The sequence below is a fragment of the Centropristis striata genome, chromosome 23 (genome assembly GCF_030273125.1).
Source record: "Centropristis striata isolate RG_2023a ecotype Rhode Island chromosome 23, C.striata_1.0, whole genome shotgun sequence".
NCBI lineage: Eukaryota > Metazoa > Chordata > Actinopteri > Perciformes > Serranidae > Centropristis > Centropristis striata.
Genome location: NC_081539.1, coordinates 3,393,435 through 3,421,321, shown reverse-complemented (window position 1 = coordinate 3,421,321; position 27,887 = coordinate 3,393,435). Strand labels below are relative to the sequence as shown.

Below are 27,887 nucleotides of genomic sequence, written 5' to 3'. Positions count from 1 at the left end.
ACATTAAAATACAAAAAACATGCAATACATTTTTTTCTCATCTTAACATAAGTAATCAACTGAGAAAGTTTCATGGTGATATCTATTATTTAATTTTTTTACACTATTCACCTGTGGTGTCTTGACTTTATTAGCTTATTATGCTAATTATGCAAATTGCCCAAAGTGCAACTTTTAGCAACCAAGTTGAATTCCATCCATTAGGCCTATAGATGACATTTCTGCAATAAAACTTTAGGGTACTCAACATTTCTGGGTTCAAGAAATTACGACTAGACTACTAGGTGGCGCTGCTGGAGCCGAGTCTGAATAAATTAATAAAGCCTTAATGCCAAAGACTCGATAAAGGGAAAGAGTCTTAATTAAAGTGTGAAAAAGGATTTTTTTTTTTAAAGTTTCAAATCAAATGGCAGTAAATTATAGTGAGTGGATTTTTCTCCTCATGCTAAACACATTACTCACTTTAAACTATGCATCTTACTGAGTATTGATTTATAAGGGTGGGACAAACCTGATAACAATATTAATGATTTTTATCACATATCATAAAGCTTAGCTGTGTTTTTAGGAGCAGGAAGTGAGAACTAACTATGTTTATTCCCCCCATTAAATCATTTTTTGTAGAAATCTGACAGAGTTGACAAAAAATGGATAACAACTTTAATGAGCCACATTTTCATAAAAAATACAATTTAAAGCAAGACAAAAATATTCTCTTATTAAGTATTTACACACATGTAATCAGGAGATACTTTAGATTTTGAAGACTTTGGAAACTCTTTCAAGACTCGAGAGTTATGAATTATTGTCTGGTAATAGGACAAGTGCATTAGCCATAATCTGTTAGTTATCATTTGAAAAACTTTAGTGAAGCCTTAAAGGTTTTAACTTCTACAACAAGCAAATATTCATCTGTCATAATATGAGAAACGGCTGATATTGGTAGTAATAAGGTAAGATCAACTTCTTTGGTTATTAACACATCAGAGGAAATGAACTACAATTCCCCTTTATTCCACAGGGTGGAGCTGTAACAGAACACAAAGCAGAAACATGCATCTAAATGTGTTGATGTAGAGTCACGTTGTCATGACGAGAACTAATGTGCAGAGGAACTCTGAATTCAGATTATATGAATGAATGAAACAACAGACGGAGGTGGAGGAGTCTCAGTGTGTCTGCAGAGAGAAGGACAGAGCAGCAGCAGAGCAGTCCACATCCTCTGATGATACTCTGTCACATCAGAGGAACACAGGGACCATGCTGGACTGGACTTTACTGGAGATCAATGCCACCTGATGAGAGAAGAAGACAGACAACCGAAGAGATAAATCAGAGACTCTCTTCATCAGCAACAAGTCTGTTTACTTTGCAGATTTCACTTAAGTACACAGTCGAAATAAACAGAGAGCCCTGAACGCATCATTACTGCAGAAAAAGAGAGATATGATGTTTGAGTTCAAAGCTGTTAAAAACCAGAGTCTCAGTCACACTTGATATCGTCAACTCTTGGATATTATAAATATTAAAATATCTGGACGAAACAAACTTGTGATGTTTCAACAAGCTTCTGGCTGATCTGATTGGCTGACTGTTCTCTCTGTGTTTCTGTCACCATTCTCCTCTCACAGCTTCACTGAGAAGGTCGGAGGTTTACAGGAAATACTGGATCTTTCTCTGATACTAACTGTGTTCCGTACAATACTGCTGAAACCCTCTACTGACCCCAGACTCTCCAGTCTGCAGTGTGGACTCTCCTTCAGATCACACAGCAGCTTCACGTCTGACTCCTTCAGGTTGTTTCCACACAGCTCCAGCTCTCTCAGATGGGAGGGGTTGGACTTCAGGGCTGAGGCCAGAGAAGCACAGCTGATCTCTGACAAACTGCATCTCTTCAATCTGAATAAAGAATAAATGATGCAGATAAAAACAGATTTATAATCCAATCAGATGTGTTCATGCTTTAATGTGCAGCTCAACATTACTGAGTCATAATCAATTAGCTTTTCTCTAAAATGAGTAGAGTGACTGTAATTGTGTTATTGTGGATCATCATGATGTCAGCCTTCTACAGACATCATCCAAATATCACCACAACATTCATAAAACTATTCATGTCAACACAAATTAATAACATGCTGCTGCTCTCAGTCAGGTCTGTCATTAGAGGATCAATACTATATTGAACCTTTAAATAGCTGTGTGTGTTCTGAAGGATCAATGTTCATGATACAACCTTATTTTTGAAAATATATTAAAATGACTTTATCAATATAAAACAGGGTAGACAGTTCAGGGTATCCTCTGAATACAGATGTAACCATTAACAAAAATTATGAGCGTGAGTTTACTTTAACAACTAGCAGTGGACATTTATACAGTTTATTTAAGAAACACTTGTTTTTTTATTCATTTTTAGGACTAGAAAAAAAAATGAACAAAATTAAATGTTCAACTTTATGAATGTTATGAAATGTAATGTTTATAAATGAATTAGGTTCCATTGTTGATTAAACATATTAGATTTATAAAAGTAACAGTTAGTGAACTGACCCCAGAGTCTCCAGTCTGCAGTTTGGACTCTGCAGAAAATCACACAGCAGCTTCACTCCTGAATCCTGCAGCTTGTTGTTGGTCAGCTCCAGCTCTCTCAGATGGGAGGGGTTGGACTTCAGAGCTAAAGCCAGAGAAGCACAGCTGATCTCTGACAAACTGCAGTACCCCAATCTGAATAAAGAATAAATGATGTGACTTTAGAAGACAATGTTCCCGCTTGAAATCATTCAGTGTTTAATTATGTGTTCAGAGCTGAAGAAGCTTTAGAATCAACAAGTTTAGAAAATGGAAACTCCTGAAAACACCTGAACTCCACATGATGGAGGTTAAAAACAAGTTGTGTGAGTACACTGACATCAAATCAGACATGATGGATTAAAAATGAACTGTTGTTACTTTCTTTATTTTCTGTTTCCCCTTATTCACAACAATTATGTGATTTAGTGAAAAATACTAAGATTTTTCTTTGAAATGAAACAAACAAGACTTTATCAAATTAATAATAATTGAGGTAAATTCACCCACTTCATATTCTCTCATTTCAAAGCACAGATTGAGGCTATTCTCATCAACACACAGATGACTGAGTGTGAGCTCTGCAATTACAAACATGTCAGAGGGACTAAAGGTCGGAATAGTTACAAAATAAAACGGTAATAAATATCTTGTAAAGCTTGTGGTTATAAATTTGAACAGATTTATGTTTGGATATTGATTCATATGATGCATAAAGTATAGGTATTGTTTAATATGGACAGTCAGCTCTGAAAAAAATAAATGTGGATTTGATCATAGAAAATGTAGTAAAAATAACAACCAGATTAATGGAATGGAATTAATGAAATTACTAGAACAACAACATTCGCTTACATTCAGACTAACTTTCTGTATTTCATCTGATATATTATTCATTGTTGGGTTTATGCATTACATTCTCTTTATTTCTATTGTGGGGATGTGGTGATTGGAGTGTGCCAGAGGGCAGTAGAGGGCTCAGTGTTCACTTGGTGATTGTGTTCAGAGGGAGAGCAAGAGGCACTAGGGTGATTAAACTTGGGTGAGCACCTGGGAGGCCTTTTGTCTTCCCTGGGTGTGGTTTGATTCACTGGAGCACAGAGACGCTTTTGGTGTGTATCCCTTAATTTCCCCACTTATGGTTTTGTTAAGACATGATATAGATTTGAATCTGATTTCTGTTTGTTTTTCTCTTTTGAGGTTATCAACCTGCTGACAATCCAGAAAAGTGACAATAGTCAAATGAAATAAAAGGATTAAATTGAGCGAGTTGACTCCTGCGTCCTCTGTGCCAAGCCTGGTCGAGTTCAGGCAGCTGAAACCCCTAATAACTCGACATTCATCATTTAAGAGAGAGAAAATATACATCACCTACTTTGTTTAGTAGGTAGATACCAAAGTTTCCAAACATGACAAATATGTCAGTATTAATGTTTTGTTGATCCAAAGAAATGGACAGAGACTTATATTATGAAAAAGACAGGCTGAGAAGCCCATGTTGCTGCTTTTAGAGACAGAAGCTGATTTCTGGAGGGACTTTGCTTGCTGGTCATTTCCAGGGATGCTACTGGTGGAGAAATGGTTTTAGGTTGTATTTGTTGCAAGTTGAATGCATATTTGATGGTAAAATGCTATTGTAGTTCATTTCTAAATTTCTAAATTCACTTCTGGCATAGATAGTAGTAGTACGGAAAAAACAATGGGCCTCATTCACCAATATCTTCTTAAGAATCTTCTTAGATTCTTTCTTAAGTCCTTCTTAAGAAGATTTCTAAGAAGACCCTACGTCAGATTCATCAACATGTTCTTAAGCCGCTGAAATGTTCGCAGCCGTGTTCTTCAATTGATGAATGCCAGGTGAGTCTAATTAACATAGGATTAGCATAGGTAACCGCCCATTAATGCCCATAAAAGGGCCCATAAAAAGGACTGCAGGGCCGTGTGTAGACGCCTCACAGAGGAAACAGCAAAAGAATGCCTAAAGCAAAACATAAATCCGTTGGAGCACAGGTAAAAAGAAAAAAAAACTTTAGCAGTTCAGAACTAGAAGTTCTGCTGCAGGAGATCACTCGGAGGAAGAAAATTATATTTAGCAGCCTCATTACAGGTTGCACCAACACAAACAAAAAGGAGGCCTGGGAGGCAGTTACGCGTGCAGTGGATGCATTAAAATGAACAAGAAATTGAAGAAAACAATGTTCTAATAATTTTTTCTATGACTATGTTCACTGCTCAAAAAAATAAAGGGAACACTTAAACAACACAATGTACAGTAACTCCTAGTCAATCACACTTCTGTGAAATCAAACTGTCCTTGAATGTGTGGTATCACTAATGGACGGCATGATTTCCAATTTAATTGATTCATATTAAAGCGCTGGCACATTTAATTTAATTAAAATGGAAAAAAAATGAAATGAATAAATAAATACATAAATATGACGGAAATTTCACTGTAATGTATTTTATTGAACTTAACAAAAGAAGACAACACAACCATGGCAACATGTCAGCACTGAAATGTGATTAAGAGTACTCCTGAGTGTTCGTAGGATTTGTTCTTACCTAACCAAAATCCTGGATAAGAAAATAATTCATGAATGCCACAATCTTTGTAAAATTTTCGTAAGTAGGACTTAAGAACAAATTTGTTCTTAAGAAGGGTTCGTGAATGAGGTTCATTGTTATTTGGAGTAATGTTGGCCTATTGAAATTAATGTAAGGTTTAATGGTAATTTTATATTTGTGTGTATATTTGATGTAAGGCAGTTTGACTAACTGCAGTATTTTTTGTTTGTTTTCTTTTTCTCTTGTCAAGGTTTTCAACCCTAACTGACTAACTTAATAACTAGATAGAAGAAAAGAAGAAGCGTTTGAGTTGAATACGTTTAACCCTGTAGATGTTCGAGGCCTTCATCAAGTTTGGGCAGAAGTAAAGTGAAATCCCCTGAGAACTTGACATGAATTTTGGGAAAATGGAAACAAAAGATATTTACGATATTTCTTTTAGGAATAGTGGAGTCATACATTCAAGGTGTCTTCAGTTTAAACTATTCAGTCAGATAGCTTTATAACAATGCTGGAAAAAGAAAATACTGAATATATACTAGTTATTATCTGACAGTTTAAAGAGATATAATTTGATACATGTATTATATTTATATATTTTTGTATGATTATGATCAAATCAAATCAATTTTATTTATATAGCCCAAAATCACAAATCACAGATTTGCCTCAAAGGGCTTCACAGACTGTACATGGTACGACATCCTCTGTCCATAGACCCTCACATCGGCCAGGGAAAAACTCCTTTAAAAAACCCTTTTAGCAGGGGAAAAAGAAGAAGAAACCTCAGGGAGAGCGACAGAGGAGGGACAGACGTGCAATAGATGTCGTTGTACAGGGCAGGTCAACAGAGTAGAGTAGAGTAGATAGAGGTTGGGGGGGGGGGGGGGGCACAGCAGCAGGTGATGATGCGCCACCATTGGCCAGTAGTGGTGGTGAGTGGACCAGGAGAGGAACATTCCCATCTGTGGCCGAACCAGATGTTAAATAAAAGATGAAAATCTGAGTGAATGATCCAGTGGAGGATTTTTCTTCTTATATTCAGGTTTTAAATGTGTAGCTCAACACTGCTCTGCCACAGTTAACAGACTAAACCACTGAAGAAGAACACAGACTTTAGCATTCAGATCCTCAGTGTGGATCAGTATAATATCAGCCTAATGTCGACACAACTTTCACATCATATTCATCTCAGCACAGAAGTTAAAATGGTGTCTGACCTCAGAGTCTCCAGTCTGCAGTTTGGACTCTGCAGAAAATCACACAGCAGCTTCACTCCTGAATCCTGCAGCTTGTTACTGCTCAGGTCCAGCTCTCTCAGATGGGAGGGGTTGGACTTCAGATCTAAAGCCAGAGAAGCACAGCTGATCTCTGACAAACTGCAGCTCCTCAATCTGAATAAAGAATAAATGATGTGAATTAAGAAGACAATGTTCATGCTTGAAATCATTCAGTGTTTAATACTGTGTTCAGAGCTGAAGAAGCTTTAGAATGAACAAGTTTAGAAAATGGAAACTCCTGAAAACACCTGAACTCAACATGATGGAGGTTAAAAACAAGTTGTGTGAGTACACTGACATCAAATCAGACATGATGGATTAAAAATGAACTGTTGTTACTTTCTTTATTTTCTGTTTCCCCTTATTCACAACAATTATGTGATTTTATGAAAAATACTAAGATTTTTCTTTTAAAATGAAACAAACAAGACTTTATCAAATTAATAATAATTGAGGTAAATTCACCCACTTCAAATTCTCTCATTTAAAAGCACAGATTGAGGCTATTCTCATCAACACACAGCTGACTGAGTGTGAGCTCTGCAATTACAAACATGTCAGAGGGACTAAAGGTCAGAATAGTTACAAAATAAAACGGTAATAAATATCTTGTAAAGCTTGTGGTTATAAATTTGAACAGATTTATGTTTGTATATTGATTCATATGATGCATAAAGTATAGGTATTGTTTGATATGGATAGTCAGCTCTTAAAAAAATAAATGTGGATTTGATAATAGAAAATGTAGTAAAAAATAACAACCAAATTAATGCAATGGAATTAATGAAATTACTAGAACAACAACATTCTCTTACATTCAGACTAACTTGCTGTATTTAATCTGATATAGTATTCATTGTTGGGTTTATGCATTACATTCTCTTTATTTTTATTGTGGGGATGTGGTGATTGGAGTGTGCCAGAGGGCAGTAGAGGGCTCAGTGTTCACTTGGTGATTGTGTTCAGAGGGAGAGCAAGAGGCACTAGGGTGATTAAACTTGGGTGAGCACCTGGGAGGCCTTTTGTCTTCCCTGGGTGTGGTTTGATTCACTGGAGCACAGAGACGCTTTTGGTGTGTATCCCTTAATTTCCCCACTTATGGTTTTGTTAAGACATGATATAGATTTGAATCTGATTTCTGTTTGTTTTTAAGACATGATATGATTTAGATTTGAATCTGATTTCTGTTTGTTTTTCTCTTTTGAGGTAATCAACCTGCTGACAATCCAGAAAAGTGACAATAGTCAAATGAAATAAAAGGATTAAATTGAGCGAGTTGACTCCTGCGTCCTCTGTGCCAAGCCTGGTTGAGTTCAGGCAGCTGAAACCCCCAATAACTCGACATTCATCATTCAAGAGAGAGAAAATATACATCACCTACTTTGTATAGTAGGTAGATACAAAAGTTTCCAAACATGACAAATATGTCAGTATTAATGTTTTGTTGATCCAAAGAAATGGACAGAGACTTATATTATGAAAAAGACAGGCTGAGAAGCCCATGTTGCTGCTTTTGGAGACAGAAGCTGATTTCTGGAGGGATTTTGCTTGCTGGTCATTTCCAGGGATGCTACTGGTGGAGAAATGGTTTTAGGTTGTATTTGTTGCAAGTTGAATGCATATTTGATGGTAAAATGCTATTGTAGTTCATTTCTACATTTCTAAATTCACTTCTGGCATAGATAGTAGTAGTACGGAAAAAACAATGGGCCTCATTCACCAATATCTTCTTAAGAATCTTCTTAGATTCTTTCTTAAGTCCTTCTTAAGAAGATTTCTAAGAAGACCCTACGTCAGATTCATCAACGTGTTCTTAAGCCGCTGAAATGTTCGCAGCCGTGTTCTTAAATTGATGAATGCCATCTCCTCGTGAATTGAGCGCGCGTGCCAGGTGAGTCTAATTAACATAGGATTAGCATAGGTAACCGCCCATTACTGCCCATAAAAGGGCCCATAAAAAGGACTGCAGGGCCGTGTGTAGACGCCTCACAGAGGAAACGGCAACAGAATGCCAAAAGCAAAACATAAATCCGTTGGAGCACAGGTAAAAAGAAAAAAAAACTTTAGCAGCTCAGAACTAGAAGTTCTGCTGCAGGAGATCACTCGGAGGAAGAAAATTATATTTAGCAGCCTCAGTACAGGTTGCACCAACACAAACAAAAAGGAGGCCTGGGAGGCAGTTACGCGTGCAGTGGATGCATTAAAATGAACAAGAAATTGAAGAAAACAATGTTCTAATAATTTTTTCTATGACTATGTTCATTGCTCAAAAAAATAAAGGGAACACTTAAACAACACAATGTACAGTAACTCCTAGTCAATCACACTTCTGTGAAATCAAACTGTCCTTGAATGTGTGGTTTCACTAATGGACGGCATGATTTCCAATTTACTTGATTCATGTTAAAGCGTTGGCACATTTAATTTAATTAAAATGGAAAAAAAATGAAATTAATAAATAAATAAATAAATATGACGGAAATTTCACTGTAATGTTTTTTATTGAACTTAACAAAAGAAGACAACACAACCATGCCAACATGTCAGCACTGAAATGTGCTTAAGAGTACTCCTGAGTGTTCGTAGGATTTGTTCTTACCGAACAAAAATCCTGGATAAGAAAAAAATTCATGAATGCCACAATCTTCGTAAAATTTTCGTAAGTAGGACTTAAGAACAAATTTGTTCTTAAGAACGGTTCATGAATGAGGTTCATTGTTATTTGGAGTAATGTTGGCCTATTGAAATTAATGTAAGGTTTAATGGTAATTTTATATTTGTGTGTATATTTGATGTAAGGCCGTTTGACTAACTGCAGTATTTTGTGTTTGTTTTCTTTTTCTCTTGTCAAGGTTTTCAACCTTAACTGACTAACTTAATAACTAGATAGAAGAAAAGAAGAAGCGTTTGAGTTGATTACGTTTAACCCTGTAGATCAGGGGTGTCAAACTGATCCAGGAAAGGGCCTAGTGGGTGCAAGTTTTCATTCCAACCAAGCAGGAGCACACATGACTCCACCCATCTAATCACCTGGGCTGTCATCACTCGTTTGATTTGTCGTATCAGGTGTGTTCTTGCTATAGGTTGGAACAAAAACCTGCAGCCAAAAGCCTGCAGCCATGACACATGTGCTTAAACCACATGTGTCAAACTGATCCAGGAAAGGGCCAAGTGGCTGCAGGTTTTTGTTCCAACCTAGCAAGAGCACACCTGATATGACAAATCAAACGAGTGAAGACAGCCCAGGTGATTAGATGGGTGGAGTCATGTGTGCTCCTGCTTGGTTGGAATGAAAACTTGCACCCACTAGGCCCTTTCCTGGATCAGTTTGACACATGTGCTGTAGATGGTCAAGGCCTTTATCAAGTTTGGGCAGAAGTAAAGTGAAATCCCCTGAGAACTTGACATGAATTTTAAGAAAATGGAAACAAAAGATATTTACGATATTTCTTTTAGGAATAGTGGAGTCATACATTCAAGGTGTCTTCTGTTTAAACTATTCAGTCAGATAGCTTCATAACAATGCTGGAAAAAGAAAATACTGAATATATACTAGTTATTATCTGACAGTTCAAAGAGATATAATTTGATACATGTATTATATTTATATATTTTTGTATGATTATGATGTTAAATAAAAGATGAAAACCAGAGTGAATGATCCGGTGGAGGATTTTTCTTCTTATATTCAGGTTTTAAATGTGCAGCTCAACACTGCTCTGCCACAGTTAAAAGACTAAACCACTGAAGAAGAACACAGATTTTTAGCATTCAGATCCTCAGTGTGGATCAGTATAATATCAGCCTAATGTCGACACAACTTTCACATCATATTCATCTCAGCACAGAAGTTAAAATGGTGTCTGACCTCAGAGTCTCCAGTCTGCAGTTTGGATTCTGCAGAAAATCACACAGCAGCTTCACTCCTGAATCCTGCAGCTTGTTGTTGCTCAGGTCCAGCTCTCTCAGATGGGAGGGGTTGGACTTCAGAGCTAAAGCCAGAGAAGCACAGCTGATCTCTGACAAACTACAGCTCCTCAATCTGAATAAAGAATAAATGATGTGACTTTAGAAGACAATGTTCATGCTTGAAATCATTCAGTGTTTAATAATGTGTTCAGAGCTGAAGAAGCTTTAGAATGAACAAGTTTAGAAAATGGAAACTCCTGAAAACACCTGAACTCAACATGATGGAGGTTAAAAACAAGTTGTGTGAGTACACTGACATCAAATCAGACATGATGGATTAAAAATGAACTGTTGTTACTTTCTTTATTTTCTGTTTCAAACAAGACTTTATCAAATTAATAATAATTGAGGTAAATTCACCCACTTCAAATTCTCTCATTTAAAAGCACAGATTGAGGCTATTCTCATCAACACACAGCTGACTGAGTGTGAGCTCTGCAATTACAAACATGTCAGAGGGACTAAAGGTCAGAATAGCTACAAAATAAAACGGTAATAAATATCTTGTAAAGCTTGTGGTTATAAATTTGAACAGATTTATGTTTGTATATTGATTCATATGATGCATAAAGTATAGGTATTGTTTGATATGGACAGTCAGCTCTGAAAAAAATAAATGTGGATTTGATAATAGAAAATGTAATAAAAATAACCAAATTAATGGAATGGAATTAATGAAATTACCAGAACAACAACATTCTCTTACATTCAGACTAACTTGTTGTATTTCATCTGATATAGTATTCATTGTTGGGTTTATGCATTACATTCTCTTGATTTTTATTGTGGGGATGTGGTGATTGGAGTGTGCCAGAGGGCAGTAGAGTGCCCAGTGTTCACTTGGTGTTTGTTTTCAGAGGGAGAGCAAGAAGCACTAGGGTGATTAAACTTGGGTGAGCACCTGGGAGGCCTTTTGTCTTCCCTGGGTGTGGTTTGATTCACTGGAGCACAGAGACGCTTTTGGTGTGTATCCCTTAATTTCCCCACTTATGGTTTTGTTAAGACATGATATAGATTTGAATCTGATTTCTGTTTGTTTTTCTCTTTTGAGGTAATCAACCTGCTGACAATCCAGAAAAGTGACAATAGTCAAATGAAATAAAAGGATTAAATTGAGCGAGTTGACTCCTGCGTCCTCTGTGCCAAGCCTGGTCGAGTTCAGGCAGCTGAAACCCCCAATAACTCGACATTCATCATTCAAGAGAGAAAATATACATCACCTACTTTGTATAGTAGGTAGATACCAAAGTTTCCAAACATGACAAATATGTCAGAATTAATGTTCTGTTGATCCAAAGAAATGGACAGAGACTTATATTATGAAAAAGACAGGCTGAGAAGCCCATGTTGCTGCTTTTAGAGACAGAAGCTGATTTCTGGAGGGACTTTGCTTGCTGGTCATTTCCAGGGATACTACTGGTGGAGAAGTGGTTTTAGGTTGTATTTGTTGCAAGTTGAATGCATATTTGATGGTAAAATGCTATTGTAGTTCATTTCTAAATTTCTAAATTCACTTCTGGCATAGATAGTAGTAGTACGGAAAAAACAATGGGCCTCATTCACCAATATCTTCTTAAGAATCTTCTTAGATTCTTTCTTAAGTCCTTCGTAAGAAGATTTCTAAGAAGACCGTACGCCAGATTCATCAACGTGTTCTTAAGCCGCTGAATTTTTCGCAGCCGTGTTCTTAAATTGATGAATGCCATCTCCTCATAAGTTGAGCGCGCGTGCCAGGTGAGTCTATTTAACATAGGATTAGCATAGGTAACCGCCCATTAATGCCCATAAAAGGACCCATAAAAAGGACTGCAGGGCCATGTGTAGACGCCACACAGAGGAAACAGCAACAGAATGCCTAAAGCAAAGCGTGATTTCCGTTGGAGCACAGGTTAAAAGAAAAAAAAAAATTAGCAGCCTTACCGCAGGTTGCAACAACACAAACAATTTATTTTCTGGAATAATACCTTGAAACCACAATATGTAACTGGCCGTAGAGGCCAAACTGGTCAGAGAGTTGGACTGTGATTACTTTATCAAGGACTTTTCCTCGAAGAAGTCCAGTAAAAAGCCGGTGGTTTAGGTGAGTAGTTTCTAGGACTGTAGCCGGTATCTAAGTACTCGGCATCCGAGTGCCTCGTTCGGTCGGACGGTCGGCCTGAACACATTAGCGCGATTTAGTGCATTTTTTATTACCATTACAACATGACTCCTCCATGGCATGTGCCTGTATTTGTGTGTAAGTGCGTCTGTGTGCGCCGGCCAGCGCGAGGGAGAGAGAGTATTAATGGGACACTCTGGATGCGCTGATTGATAGTTTTTTTAGGTGGTTATATTTTAATTAATACTACAAGGGCTGACTATTTGAGCATTCTGTCTCTCCCATAATATATGTATCGTCCTGTACGTGGCAGGTGCCAAACAAAACAAACCTAAAATGACAGTTATTTTGTGTGGTTGTGTGTTGGCCGGTTATGTGCATAATGGGAAGAGCGCCTTTGCGCGCACACTTTGCGTGTGTAGGCAGGGGCCCGTGGCGAGTTTGTGTCCAGAGGTTGTGGACTGAGGGGTTGCAACCTTGGCTTGATTTTATTTTTTATCACAGATGAAGTCCCGCAGAGCCAACTTGCAACAGAACCAGTACGGACAGAGCCCTCCTGCAGCAGCAATATATATGCCATTGTTTTGTAGGTCGTGGAGAAATGCCACCCATAAATAGGGTGGTATCACTAATGGACGGCATGATTTCCAATTTACTTGATTCATGTTAAAGCTTTGACACATTTAATTGAATTAAAATGAAAAATGAAAAAAAACAAAATTAATAAATAAATACATAAATATGACGGAAATGTCACTGTAATGTATTTTATTGAACTTAACAAAAGAAGACAACACAACCATGCCAACATGTCAGCACTGAAATGTGCTTAAGAGTACTCCTGAGTGTTCGTAGGATTTGTTCTTACCTAAGAAAAATCCTTGTTAAGAAAAAAATTAATGAATGCCACAATCTTCGTAAAATCTTCGTAAGTAGGACTTAAGAACAAGTTTGTTCTTAAGAACGGTTTGTGAATGAGGCCCAATGTTATTTGGAGTAATGTTGGCCTATTGAAATTAATGTAAGGTTTAATGGTAATTTTATATTTGTGTGTATATTTGATGTAAGGCAGTTTAACTAATTGCAGTATTTTGTGTTTGTGTTTGTTTCCTTTTTCTCTTGTCAAGGTTTTCAACCTTAATGGCTTAACTGACTAACTTAATAACTAGATAGAAGAAAGAAGAAGCGTTTGAGTTGATTACGTTTAACCCTGTATATGATCAAGGCCTTTATCAAGTTTGGGCAGAAGTAAAGTGAAATCCCCTGAGAACTTGACAATGAACTTTGGGAGAATGGAAACAAAAGATATTTACGATATTTCTTTTAGGAATAGTGGAGTCATACATTCAAGGTATCTTCAGTTTAAACTATTCAGTCAGATAGCTTCATAACAATGCTGGAAAAAGAAAATACTGGATATAAACTAGTTATTATCTGACAGTTTAAAGAGAGATAATTTGATACATGTATTATATTTATATATTTTTGTATGATTATGATGTTGAATAAAAGATGAAAATCAGAGTGAATGATCCAGTGGAGGATTTTTCTTCTTATATTCAGGTTTTAAATGAGCAGCTCAACACTGCTCTGCCACAGTTAACGGACTAAACCACTGAAGAAGAACACAGACTTTAGCATTCAGATCCTCAGTGTGGATCAGTATAATATCAGCCTAATGTCGACACATCTTTCACATCATATTCATCTCAGCACGGAAGTAAAAATGGTGTCTGACCTCAGAGTCTCCAGTCTGCAGTTTGGACTCTGCAGAAAATCACACAGCAGCTTCACTCCTGAATCCTGCAGCTTGTTGCCACTCAGCTCCAGCTTTCTCAGATGGGAGGGGTTGGACTTCAGAGCTAAAGCCAGAGAAGCACAGCTGATCTCTGACAAACTGCAGCCCTCCAATCTGAATAAAGAATAAATGGTGTGAAATGAGAAGACAATGTTCCCGCTTGAAATCATTCAGTGTTTAATAATGTGTTCAGAGCTGAAGAAGCTTTAGAATGAACAAGTTTAGAAAACGGAAACTCCTGAAAACACCTGAAAACACCTGAACTCAACATGATGGAGGTTAAAAACAAGTTGTGTGAGTACACTGACATCAAATCAGACATGATGGATTCAAAATGAACTGTTGTTACTTTCTTTATTTTCTGTTTCCCCTTATTCACAACAATTATGTCATATTATAAAAAAAATACTAAGATTTTTCTTTAAAATGAAACAAACAAGACTTTATCAAATAATAATTGAGGTAAATTCACCCACTTCATATTCTCTCATTTCAAAGCACAGATTGAGGCTATTCTCATCAACACACAGCTGACTGAGTGTGAGCTCTGCAATTACAAACACGTCAGAGGGACTAAAGATCGGAATAGTTACAAAATAAAACATTAAATAAAAATCTTGCAAAGCTTGTGGTTATAGATTTGAACAGCTTAATGCATGTACATTGATTCATATGATGGATAAAGTATAGGTATTGTTTGATATGGACAGTCAGCTCTGAAAAAAATAAATGTGGATTTGTTAATAGAAAATGTAATAAAAATAACAACCAGATTAATGGAATGGATCTGCAGACAGAGACAGCCATGATGTAATCAAGAGGTGTGACACAGAGCTGGAATATATCAAACCAAACTGGGAGCACTCCACAGCTAAAGTGTTCCTTTTCTATGTGTTGTATCAGATATTTAAAACAGATTAAATGAACCATCAAATGTTCTGCTCTCCACTGTTTGTGTGATCCCTCATAACGTGCTGCTCTAACAGCATTTCTTCATCACATTTCACCTTCACATAACTTCTGACGTCAAATTATTAGAACAACAACATTCTCTTACATTCAGATTAACTTGCTGTATTTCATCCGATATAGTATTCATCATTCAAGAGTGCTAAAATATACATCACATACTTTGTATAGTAGGTAGATACCAAAGTTTCCAAACATGACAAATATGTCAGAATTAATGTTCTGTTGATCCAAAGAAGTGGACAGAGACTCATATTATGAAAAAGACAGGCTGAGAAGCCCATGTTGCTGCTTTTGGAGACAGAAGCTGATTTCAGGAGGGACTTTGCTCCCTGGTCATTTCCAGCGATGCTACTGGTGGAGAAATTGTTTTAGGTTGTATTTGTTGCTAGTTGAATGCATATTTGATGGTAAAATGCTATTGATACTGACTAAATGGAGGAGAAGCAGCTTTTGGCTCCAGCTTCTCTAGTGTGTGACTCAGTGGTTTGTGTTGAAAAAAACAACAACAAAAAGAAGAGAAGAAGACGCTACAAAATGCCCCTCACAAAGTTGAAAAAGGGTTTCTGTTTTTATCACATGAAAATGTGACTATTTTACTGAAAAATAGATATAAGCAAGAATAAAGGAAAGGAACATTCAGAAATGAATTCATGATATACATTTATGTCCTATTTAATTATAATTTGTTTAACTGAATAATTATATTTATCAGCTCTATCAACTTTCATTTAGTTAATCATACATTACTGATCCATTAATTATTACTTATTTATGTATACATTTATTGATACATTTTAACTGGGTCTCCTTACTGTTCTCTTTACTAAGAAACATCTAAATATATGACATCACTATATTTTTATTGAGGACTGAGCTTACTAGCATTATTGTGAGTAGTGCAGTGCCCGTATTCGCACACCATCCAGCACATACACACTGAACATTGATATTTGCTGGAAACTATTGGAATCTTATTGGAAAATCGAACCTTGTAGCGCACTTTAAAGCAGAGCCTAGTCTGACTAACTGTCAGAGATATGAACTAGACACACACACACACACACACACACACACACACTTTTACAATATTTATTTTAGGAATAGTGGATTCATATATTCAAAGTATCGTCAGTTTAAACTATTTAGTCAGTCAAAGCATCAGAGAGCTTCATAGCAATGCTGGAAAAAGAAAATACTGATATTTTTCACCCTGTAATCTGAGTTTATATGATACATTTATTGTATTTATGTATTTTTTAGGATTATGATGTGAAATATAAGATTAAAATAAAGTATTTAAGAGGTTGAGAGTGAATGATCCAGTATAGGTATTTTCTTCATATATTCAGGTTTTAAATGTGAAGTTCGACGCTGCTCTGCAACAGTTCAACTGAAAATGGAAACTCCTGAAAACACCTGAACTCAACATGATGGAATTTAAAAAAAACATTTGAGTACACTGAAATCAAATCAGACATTTAAAAATTAATTTAAAATGAACTGTTACTTACTCTTCTTTCTGTTTTCTTTAATTCAGAACAACCATGTCAAATTATGAAAAACACTAAGACATTAATGAATATGACTTAATATAATAAATAATAAGTGAGGTAAATTCACCCACTTCAGATTGTCTCATTTCAAAGCACAGATTGAGGCTTTTCTCATCAACACACAGCTGACTGAGTGTGAGCTCTGCTTCATCCTCAGTCCTCTTTAGAACTGGATCAGATGTTCAGAGTAAAGTGAGATACATGTTCTCATCATCTCAGATTTAATCTAGTAGCTCCCTGAACAAACATACCTGCAGCTCATTATTTATGCTCCTGACAGATAGAGACTTTCTCAAAATTTTTAAAGTGTTTGTTCCTTTTGATTACTGACTATATTTACAGAGAAACCAGCTGTTCAGGTAACCAGAAGCCGCCAGATGTTTTGTTCCACAGAACCGTCTGAGAAGCCGTCATTGGAAACTGTTTGGAAAAAGGCAGAAGCTTCCAAAAATATCTGCCATCTGATTGGATGAACTATCTGTCTATCAGCGTCTATCACAGGCTGCTGAAGCCAGTTGGGAGAAGAGCTAAAACATGTCTTCCATGTGGAAAAGCCTTCAGTGTTCTTTGATCTTCCTTTAATGAAGAAATACTCAGTTTGAATACAACTATTATTGCAGCACCTTCGCTCGCCTCTTTCTCTGTTTCACTGTTTTATACAACAACAAGAAAGATTTGACCTGAGCCACATTATTGTTTTCAACAAACTGGAGTCATCACACACATCTAAAGTGTCGCCGTAGCAACCAGTAGCTCCTCACAGGACACTGATTGGTCCAAACCACTGGTGGTTCAGGCCCAAACACATGACCTGAAGCCTGACCACATGGATTTTTGTGATATGTGAGTCCAAATGCAAGAGAACAGGCTAACAAACTGGGTTATAGATCTGTGCCCAGGCAAACTCAGAAAACAAATGAACCAAACTAAATCTGAAACATCAATTATGATTCAAATTCAGCAGATATACACTGTGTGTGAGCACAATACAGGAACTGACCTCAGAGTCTCCAGTCTGCAGTTTGGACTCTCCAGTCCAGCACACAGACGCTTCACTCCTGAATCCTTCAGGTCGTTGTTGGAGCTCAGGTCCAGCTCTCTCAGATGGGAGGGGTTGGACTTCAGAGCTGAGGCCACGACTTCACAGTGAGTCTCAGAGAGTCGACAGCCAGAAAGTCTGTGATTACAGAAAATATAACATTTTAAACATAACTAATTATTTAGTCTTTTTTACTTTTCATCTCACATTTCAATAATTTAATGAATCCTGTTGCATTTATAGTAGAATTACTTCTAAAGATTGTAATATTATCATTTGTTGACTGATTGAACAGGTTGAAGTTCATGTTTTGGAGCTAAAAATGTGAGCAGTGAGCTGAAGCTCTGGAGCTCTGGTTCACTGGCAGAATGAACCTGGAGGTCCCAGCAGCTGACTGTGTGATGAGCTGCTGTGTGAGGAAATCAAGTTAATGCAGGTCTGAACAGGACCAGAGACAAGTTTAATAGAAACCACTGTGCAAATGTGGTTTCTAAATGAGAGAGAGAGAGAGAGACAGAGAGAGAGAGAGAGAGAGAGAGAGAGAGAGAGAGAGAGAGAGAGAGAGAATTCCTGATTATTTAAATCAATCAAAATTCTAATGCAGGAAAAAATCTGAAAATGAATTCATTGTTGGGAACTAAATGTAAAGTTGGAGATTTTATTGGAGAGAGAGAGGGATATTTGTCCTTTAAGTGGAGGATGGCATAGTTCAGAAACTGCTGAGAAGAAATATGCTAAAAATTACTGATAGAAGCTACGTTGAGAAAAATAAAACTTCAGTGACATCATTTCCAGTAGAAGACAAACATTACATGTCTGTGTGTCTATACAAAGAATAATAAATAGAGACGTTACAAAAACATGATGCAGACACTGTATACGATGTCAAACAGGCTGTGTGTTGTGATTCAGTGATGAGTGTGGAAACATTTCCAGCACACACTCTTTAGTTTTCTGGGCTGGATTTGTATGAGGCCTCCATCACTCCAACAGAGACAGATAGGAGATGATGACGTTGGCAGTGGAACATGTAGAATGTTTTCAATATGCAGGTTTAATGCTAGTTGAAGAAAACTTTGATAGTGTGCAGCTTTTATACTGTGCATGTGTGTAAAGTGTGTATCTTTACTCTAACACTGATGCTTCAGCTTTACATTGCTGTATAATGTTGATGATCACATATGGACTTACTTAGCTTTCCTGCAGTTCCTCACAGCTGGAATCAGTCTATGTTTTCCCACGTATGATGTTGTGTACTTGTCCAGGTCCAACTCATCCAGAACCTCCTCTGACATCTGCAGCATGTAGGACAGAGCTGAGCACTGGATCTCAGAGAGTTCCTTCTCTGATCTGTTCTCTGACTTCAGGAACTCTTGGATCTCCTGATGGACTGAGAGGTCGTTCATCTCCGTCAGACAGTGGAAGATGTTGATGCTTCTGTCAGGAGAGATCTTCTCAGTGTTCATCTCCTTCAGGTTGTTGATGGCTCTCTTGATGACTTCTGGACTGTTATCTGTGTGAACCAGCAGGCCTCCTAACAGTCTCTGGTTGGACTCCAGAGAGAGGCCATGAAGGAAGCGGACAAACAGGTCCAGGTGGCCATTTTTACTGTAAAGGGATTTATTCATGGCTCTCCTCAGGAAGACATCCAGAGATGACCCCCTATTGTCCCAGTCTTTCCCCAGAAAAGCCTCCAGTACCTTTTTGTTCCTGGTGGTGTAACAGTGGAACATGTAGACTGCAGCCAGAAACTCCTGAACGCTCAGATGAACGAAGCAGTAGACTGTTTTCTGGAAGATCACACTCTCTCTTTTGAAGATCTCTGTACAAACTCCTGAGTACACCAAGGCCTCTGTGACATCCAGACCAAAGCGCTCCAGGTCTTCTTGGTAGAACATGATATTTCCTTTCTGCAGCTGTTCAAACGCCAGCCTCCCCACCTTCAGAAGAACTTCTCTGTCAGCCTCCATCAGCTCCTGTGGACTCGTCTCATGTCCCTCATCATACTTCTGCTTCTTCTTCTTGGTCTGAACCAGCAGGAAGTGTGAGTACAGGTCAGTCAGGGTCTTGGGCAGCTCTCCTCTCTGCTCTGTAGTCAACATGTGGTCCAGAACTGTAGCAGTGATCCAGCAGAAGACTGGGATCAGACACATGATGTGGAGGCTCCTGGATGTCTGGATGTGTGAGATGATTGTGCTGGAGCGCTCTTCATCACTGACCCTCCTCCTGAAGTACTCCTCCTTCTGGGCGTCAGTGAAGCCTCGTACTTCTGTCACCCTGTCGACATGTTTAGGAGGGATCTGATTGGCCGCCGCGGGTCGGGAAGTTATCCAGACGAGAGCCGAGGGAAGCAGATTCCCCTCGATGAGGTTTGTCAGCAGCACGTTGACCGATGACTTCTGTGTGACATCAGACAAAACCTCCCTGTTGTTGAAATCCAGTGAAAGTCTGCTTTCATCCAGGCCGTCAAAGATGAACAGAAGCTTACAGACGGCGAGCTTCTCTGCTGGGACCTTCTGTAATGTTGGATGGAAAACATGGAGCAGCTCCAGAAGACTGTACTGCTCACCTCTGATCAAGTTCAGCTCCCTGAAGGAAAGCGGAATCACCACACTGACATCTTGGTTCTCCAAACCCTCTGCCCAGTCCAGACTGAACTTCTGCACCAAGAAGGTTTTTCCAACGCCAGCGACGCCGTTGGTCAGAACCACTCTGATGTGTCCCTGTTGGTCAGGTAAGGCTTTAAAGATGTCCTGGCACTTGATTGGAGCGTCGTGGACGGTCTTCTTCTTGGAAGCTGTCTCCAGCTGCCTCACCTCATGTTGGGTATTAACCTCTTCACTCTGTCCCTCTGTGATGTAGAGCTCAGTGTAGATCCTGTTGAGGAGGGTTCCACTTCCTGTTGCATCACTTCCTTCAGCCACACGTTCACATCTCCTCCTCAGACTGATCTTATATTCATCTAAAACATCCTGCAGACCACCAGCCACTAAAAGAGGAACAAGATAGACAAAGCAAGAAAGAGAAAAGCAATGAGTAGTAGTAATATTTTACCAATTCTATTACCAATATGAAAAAACATCAATATAAGAACATATAGTAGAAAATGCTATAAATCATTCATCAATTCTTGAGTTTAAAAAAATAAATTTGTTTAATAAAGAAGAAGAAAAGGTGTTTTCTGGGGGAACATCAGTAATGCTCCTTTTTCTCTCAGCCTCTGACTGTGTCAGTGTAAATGTTTGATTGACAGCAGGAGGCTGAGCCTCAGCAGCTCCACATGCTTTTGTCAGTGGAAAACTTTTCTGTGAAGCAGCAACAATTGGGAAGGTTTGTTTAAAATAGCAATAAGTTAACAAGGCTCTGAAATGCTGTATTTTATGTTTTACTGCTTGCCTTTAATCAGTTATACATATATTAAAGCTGATATCTTTAAGTACAAACCGGGACACCAGAGGAAACGTAAACTCCAAACCACAGAGATTCGCTTAGAAGCTCCAAAAGCACTGAGAGTTGAACACAGAGAGCTTTCTGTGGTTTGAACACAGACACACAAGTTGATCCAGTCAGTTTAACTACAGACTTGGCTTTGGTTTGAGGGAGGAGATCATCTCAGTCTGTTGCACGTAAAACCAGCAAGAGACAAAGTGAACAAACATGCTGAAAGCTGTAGGTTATAAACTGACAGCAGACAATGTTTTATTAGCAGACGCTGTTGAAGTGAGAGAACTGTTAAACATCTAAACGGGCTGATGTTGATGTCAGCAGGAACATGATGTCAGCTCCTTAATGTGCTGAAACTGACTAGTTAACTAGAGCTCCACTTTGTCTCCTCCGGTTCTCAATCTGAGTCTTTAAAACCGGACTCTAATAATATACAGAATACTTCTCCATCTCCACTCCCAAATAATGATTTTGTTCAAATCTTTTAATATTGTTCCACTGGACGTAATTGAGGTCCATAGAGCCCTAAAGCATTTGGACCCTGCTAAATCTGCAGGTCCTGACAAGCTTGAGCCATTATTTTTTAAGTTGGCTGTAGACTTCATAGCAGAACCTCTTAACCATATTTTTAATTTGACATTTTCTAATAATGAGATTCCTAACATGTGGAAATCTGCCTATGTCCTGCCTTTGTTGAAAGGAGGTGATCCTACAGTTTTAAACAATTACAGGCCTATTTCTAAACTATGTGTTTTAGCTAAAGTCCTTGAAAAGTGTGTCAGTGACCAACTGAAAGACTTTTTAGACGTGAATAATATTTTATCCCAACACCAGTCAGGTTTTAGAAAACGACACAGCACAATTACTGCAACATTAAAAGTAATTAATGATATAATTGAATCATTGGATTGTAAAAAGTATTGTGCTGCTGTTTTTATTGATCTTTCCAAGGCATTTGATACTGTAGACCATGCCACCTTGGTAGATAGGCTACTCAAAATTGGTTTATCTAGGCAGGCTGTACACTGGTTTTCTAATTATTTGTCAGTAAGAACGCAATGTGTCCAGTTTGCTGGGTCCTCGTCCTCCTCTCTCCCTGTATCAAAGGGCGTGCCCCAGGGTTCCATATTAGGGCCATTGTTGTTCTCCATTTATGTAAACAATCTTTGTGACACAATAACCAATGCTCCCTGTCATTTTTATGCAGATGACACTATTATTTATTGTTCATCCCCGTCAGTGGCAGACACTTTTCATTTCCTGCAGTCTGCTTTGGACGTTCTGCAGTCACAGCTGACAAAATTGAAATTAGTTTTAAATAGAGATTAATATTAGATTAATGTTTTTTTCAAATAGAAAACCTCTACCAAAAGTTTTGCCAAAGCTTATAACTAGTCATGGGACCGAAATTGAAAGGGTCAATTCGTACAAATACCTGGGTTTCATTATTGATGAAAAATTGTCTTTTAAACTTCATATTGAAAAACTGGTCTCCAAATTAAAAATTAAATTAGGTTTCTTTTTTAGAAATAAATCATGCTTCTCATTGCAGGCCAGGAAACGTTTGTTCACTGCGACCTTTTTACCGTTGTTAGATTACGGTGACCTGCTGTACATAAACGCCCCTGACCAGTACCTCAAGAAATTGGATACCGTCTACCACTGTGCTCTGCGATTTTTAACTGGCTGTGGAAATCGTGTCCACCATTGTACCCTGTATGCCACTGCAAAATGTCCATCGCTATCTGTACGCAGACTCTCACACTGGTTGTTTTTTGTTTACAAGTGTCTTATTGGGCTGGTCCCTTCATATCTATGTGTTTACATGTCCACAAACAAATGTAGCTATGGTTTGCGTTCTAGGGATGTGTTACAGATGTTGGTACCCAGAGCTAGAACTGAGTTAGGGAAAAAGGCCTTTAAATATGCTGCGCCTTCTGCCTGGAACATTGTGCAAAAGCAGCTGAAGCTGCCGGAGCTGGTCACCTTGGGAGAATTCAAAGTAATCCTGAAGGACAGAGAAGATAGTTCTCTTGGTCAATGCAATTGTTTGTAAAACTATTTTCTGATAACGACCAGGTTTATTCATTCATCTGTCACCAGTTTATTTATTTCATTTTTAACTGTACTCATTTAAATCTTCATATAGTCTTGTCCCTGATCTTGTATGTACTTTAATTGATGTTGAATGTGGTGTATGAGAATTGTGGTTGACTGTTCTTATTTTATCATGGTGCAGCCTTCTTGGCCAGGTCATTCTTGAAAAAGAGATTTTAATCTCAATGAATTTTTACCTGGTTAAATAAAGGATATTGATTGATTGATCCACTGCAGCTTCAAATACTGTTGGCAGTGCACTTTTCCTCAATGGATGTTTGGTCACTTGTTCAACAAGTCGATCTACAGGACAAGAAGTGTGTTTGTGTGTTAGAGAAGGAGGAAACATTAACAGCTGGACCTTGTTCTGTGTCTGTGGTAAATGTCTGTCTATGATAGAACAGTGATGTTACTGCTTTAAGCTGTTTAATAGTTACCTTTATCTAAGCAGAGGGAGAACGAAAAGCATGCTGATTAGTTCATGCAAAGACAGAGGGCCCTATCATAAAACAAAAACAGCAAATATACACCTTCTCTCAAAAAGTAGAACAGAGAACAACTGATACAGAGCAGATCTGTCTGCTGGAACAGAAACAACATGCAGTTAAATTAAATTTAAGGAATAAGTAAAGATATTTATAATGAGCTTAAAAGCCTGTGCTGTATGACACAACAAATGTCTCTGTATTAAAACAACAAGTTGTGTTTTAAGACATGAAGACATCAGCAGACAGAGGGACAGTCTTACTGGTTCTGGATCTTTGTCCACACTGGGGACAGGAGGAGTCTCCTGGTGAAGCAGACTGGTCCCAGTATGAGCTGATGCAGCATCTGCAGAACCAGTGTCCACAGCTGGTTGAGACGGGATCCTTCAGGACTTCCTGACACAAAGCACAGCAGGACAGCTGCTCCTCCTCATCACTCCTCTTCCTGTCAACACATTTCTTTATTTTCTTCAACATTTCTAGATGGGAAATGTTCAACTATTGTAGCTACAAAAACAGGTTTAAATGTGTGCTCTTCTGAAAACAGTAACTTGAACTGAGTATTTTATACCTCCAACAAGGAGGTTATGTTTTTGATTTGTTTCTCTGTTTATCAGCAGTAAAACAAAAAAAAGCCCAATTCTAAATCTTAGGTGAAGAGTGTTGGAAGGGGTCAGATCAGAATCACAGGGTCGATATACTAATTATTTTCCAGTCTTTTGTTAACATTGTGGGATGGTCTTGTTGGTGGACCTTCAAGTGTTTTTGGTTTATTTGCTCCCATATTTATATGAGGGATGCATTTCCCATGAACAGAACCAGACGGGTTATTCTGTTTCTGTCTGTCTGTATTGTAAACTATTAAAATAAGACATACATGTATTTCAAATTTTCTCAACATATAAGTGGTACAAATATTCATTAGTGTGTAGTTAATCAGCTAATAGCATTTACATCAACACAACCCATGGATGTTCATGTTCGTTCTGGAGCTTCAGGAACAATAAGTGGTGAAGAGAATCTAAGCTCAAAGTTCCACTTATTACTAATCCAAAACTTTTGAATAATAATGTTTTTGACCAACTTCAGCATTCAGTCAAAAATATGAACATTATCTTGAAGGGTCATTCTGAAAAAAGACATTTCTGTGTGTTTTGTTACAAAAATACAAGATCCATGTTAGTTTGAAACAGTTGCTGCACTAATCGGTGTGCATCATCATGAACATTAATCTTTCAGCAAAGTATTTCATCTCGATCCTTAATGAAACATCTTCTCTCTGATCAGTGTGTAGGACAGTTCTCTTACTTTGTGTCTGAGGGTCCAGGTTCATTACTGAAGGTCAGAGGTTCACTTCTGGACCAGTCACTCTTCATAGAGAGACAGCCGGACACTACAGACTCTGCTCTGTGTCTGTTCTGAAGTCTTTAATAACAAAAATAGTTTCAGTCATATCACATGAATCACTGATGATTTCTCTTTTTTGAAGGAAGCTCTAAGTACATAGCTGCTGTTACTGCAGATGGAGGTTTAATAGTTTGTATTATTCCTAAAATGGATTACAGGTTACAGGTTTTCTATGTGACTAACAGTGACACAGTGGAAGATGGAACAAATGATTTATCTTTGTGTCACAAAAGGTTCATGAACACAAAAATCAACAAAACATTACATTGGCAGACAAAACTGAAAATGAGTCATATAAATTAGTTAGTATCAGTTCTTACTTTGTGTCTGAGGGTCCAGGTTCATTACTGAAGGTCAGAGGTTCACTTCTGGACCAGTCACTCTTCATAGAGAGACAGCCGGACACTACAGACTCTGCTCTGTGTCTGTTCTGAAATCTGCAAACACAAAAATAGTTTCAGTCATATCATATGAATCACTGATAGGGTTGGGTACTGAACTCTTTTCAGGGTACAGACTGAATTACGTCAGTACTATCGATTGACGTTAAATCAGTCAGTGGCTGATTTCGGTACCTGAGAGCATCTGGTTGAGACAGCAATTGTTTTTTATAGCATGTTAGCTGAATGACTGGAAACAAAAACTGTGTGGAGAGTTAGCTGCCACGTTTGTTGTCATTTATGGTCACACCAACATCTCTGTCCTCTCCTCATCCACACACACAGGCGTGCATGCAGTGAAAGCAAAGAGGCGGCAATGAGGACAGTTAAAGAGAGCAAGCAAACTACGTCTCTCCTGCAGCATCATCAAGTTGTAATGAGTCAAGGCCATAGTGAGCCTCAAGTGTGGATAACTTTTTAAAACCTCACACAGACAACGCTCGCTGCAGTATGATGCAGTGATGTTGATGGTTTTACAATGTAGTGAGCCCACAGGACCCACAGGTGGTGATTTAAGTTGGTCCCTGAGAAACTCAAAGGGTCCCCAATAACATTTTAATTTCTTGAGAAATTATATTGTTTAACTCCTTTGATGTTGGTATGGTACGATATGGCTAAAATTAACGTATATATTCATGAACATTCAAAATCCATCTGACAATAAACATGAAATTCAAAATCTTTAAAGTTTAGGGTCACATCTGCATGACACACAAAATTCAAATAAAATAGCATTTTTGTTGCAACATAAATATAGTGGTGGAAAAGGTACTCAGATCCTTTACTTAGATAAAAGTATTAACACCACAATGTGAAATTACTCCACTACAAGTAAAAGTCCTGCATTCTAAAGTAAAAGTACAAAAGTATCAGCATCAAAATGTACTTAAAGTATCAAAAGTAAAAGTACTCGTTATCCAGAATGTCCCCACTCAGGTTGTTATATATATTCCAAATATAAATATTGTATTATTACTTTTGATACATTTATGTAAGCAGCATTTTACTGTCATCAAGCTCAAGGTCGGGTTCATTTGAACTACTTAATATACTGTTATGTAAAGCTGTCAGCTAAATGTAGTGGAGTAAAAAATTACAATATCTGCCTCAAAATGTAGAAGAGTAGAAGTATACAGTTACAGAAGTGGAAATACTCAGTACCTCAAAATTATATTTAAGTACATTACTTGAGTAAATGTAATTAGTTACATTCCACCAGAAATAGCAAAAAAGAAACATAAATATATATATTCTGTTTTCTGCTTACTCTAGAAAAACGCCATCTTGTCAGAATGGGGATGTATTTATTTTGCAGACACGCCTGAACATGACAACGGCAGCTGCCGTTCAAAGTATTGTTAACACAGCCACCGGAGCATGTTTTCTGTATTTCAGTACAGCTCGCCCCCTAGACGTTAAAACATGGTCAACATGTGTCAACAAAGCATCGACCAGTGGAAACGTCAGTTTATTTACTACGGTGCAGTTCTCTTGCAGGTTACTGTGATTGTTATAGTCATATATATGAGATAGTAGCAGTTCTCTTACATGGTGTCTGAGTGTCCAGGTGTATTACTCAAGTCTGGAGGTTTATCTTTGGACCGGTCACTCTTCATATAAAGATAGTCGGACACTACAGACTCTGCTCCGTCCTCCTCTTCCTCCACACGATCACTCATCTTCTGATCTGAAGTCAGTCTGAGAGGGAAAACAGCAACACTGACTGTGGCTGTTAACTCACAGCATTAAAGGAGAACAAGTCTGTTTGGGATGAGTCATGCCCAAGGCTTCGAGAACAGGAATTCACACACACACACACACACACACACACACACACACACACACACACACACACACACACACAGAGTACACAGTACAATAAAACCACTCAGTCCTCCACTTTCTTTAAATCTGTGATTGTTTTCTTTGTTTACAGCAGTTCTACTGTATTTTATTCAGCCATCATGACTTTGTGTTCTGGATTAAAACTCACCCTGCCTCAGCTTCAACTTGTCGTCCTCCCTGTTCTGTTGAGTTGCTCAAAATGGAGTCGCAGGTGACTGATATGTTCACTTTCAGGGTTCCCTCCCTGTTCTCATGAGACGGGATCAGATTTTCAGTGTTGCTCCTCCCCTCTCCATTTACAGGAAATAAGGCTGTTTTTAT

General features: G+C 38.0%; 1 protein-coding gene across 1 annotated transcript; it reads right to left on the bottom strand.

The window, feature by feature from the left end:
• Positions 1-419: 419 nt before the first annotated feature.
• LOC131961928 (NACHT, LRR and PYD domains-containing protein 14-like) lies at positions 420-27,415 on the bottom strand. The gene is made up of 12 exons (XM_059326859.1): positions 27,270-27,415; positions 25,602-25,718; positions 25,183-25,299; positions 24,138-24,319; positions 19,040-20,837; positions 17,810-17,986; positions 14,225-14,398; positions 10,288-10,461; positions 6,360-6,533; positions 2,554-2,727; positions 1,726-1,899; positions 420-1,295 (listed from the first exon to the last, which is right to left on the bottom strand). Exons 1-12 carry the CDS (start codon positions 27,398-27,400, stop codon positions 1,286-1,288), a joined length of 3,402 nt encoding a protein of 1,133 aa, XP_059182842.1. The 5' UTR covers positions 27,401-27,415; the 3' UTR covers positions 420-1,285.
• Between the last annotated feature and the right edge of the window lie 472 nt (positions 27,416-27,887).

Excerpts from the sequence above, each read along its gene's own strand:
- LOC131961928 (XM_059326859.1), bottom strand. The coding sequence starts at position 27,400 with ATGAGTGATCGTGTGGAGGAAGAGGAGGACGGAGCAGAGTCTGTAGTG. Across the intron at positions 25,719-27,269 it reads CCTGGACACTCAGACACCAT|ATTTCAGAACAGACACAGAG; the intron begins GTAAGAGAACTG and ends TTGTGTTTGCAG. Across the intron at positions 24,320-25,182 it reads CCTGGACCCTCAGACACAAA|GAAGAGGAGTGATGAGGAGG; the intron begins GTAAGAGAACTG and ends ATGTGTTGACAG.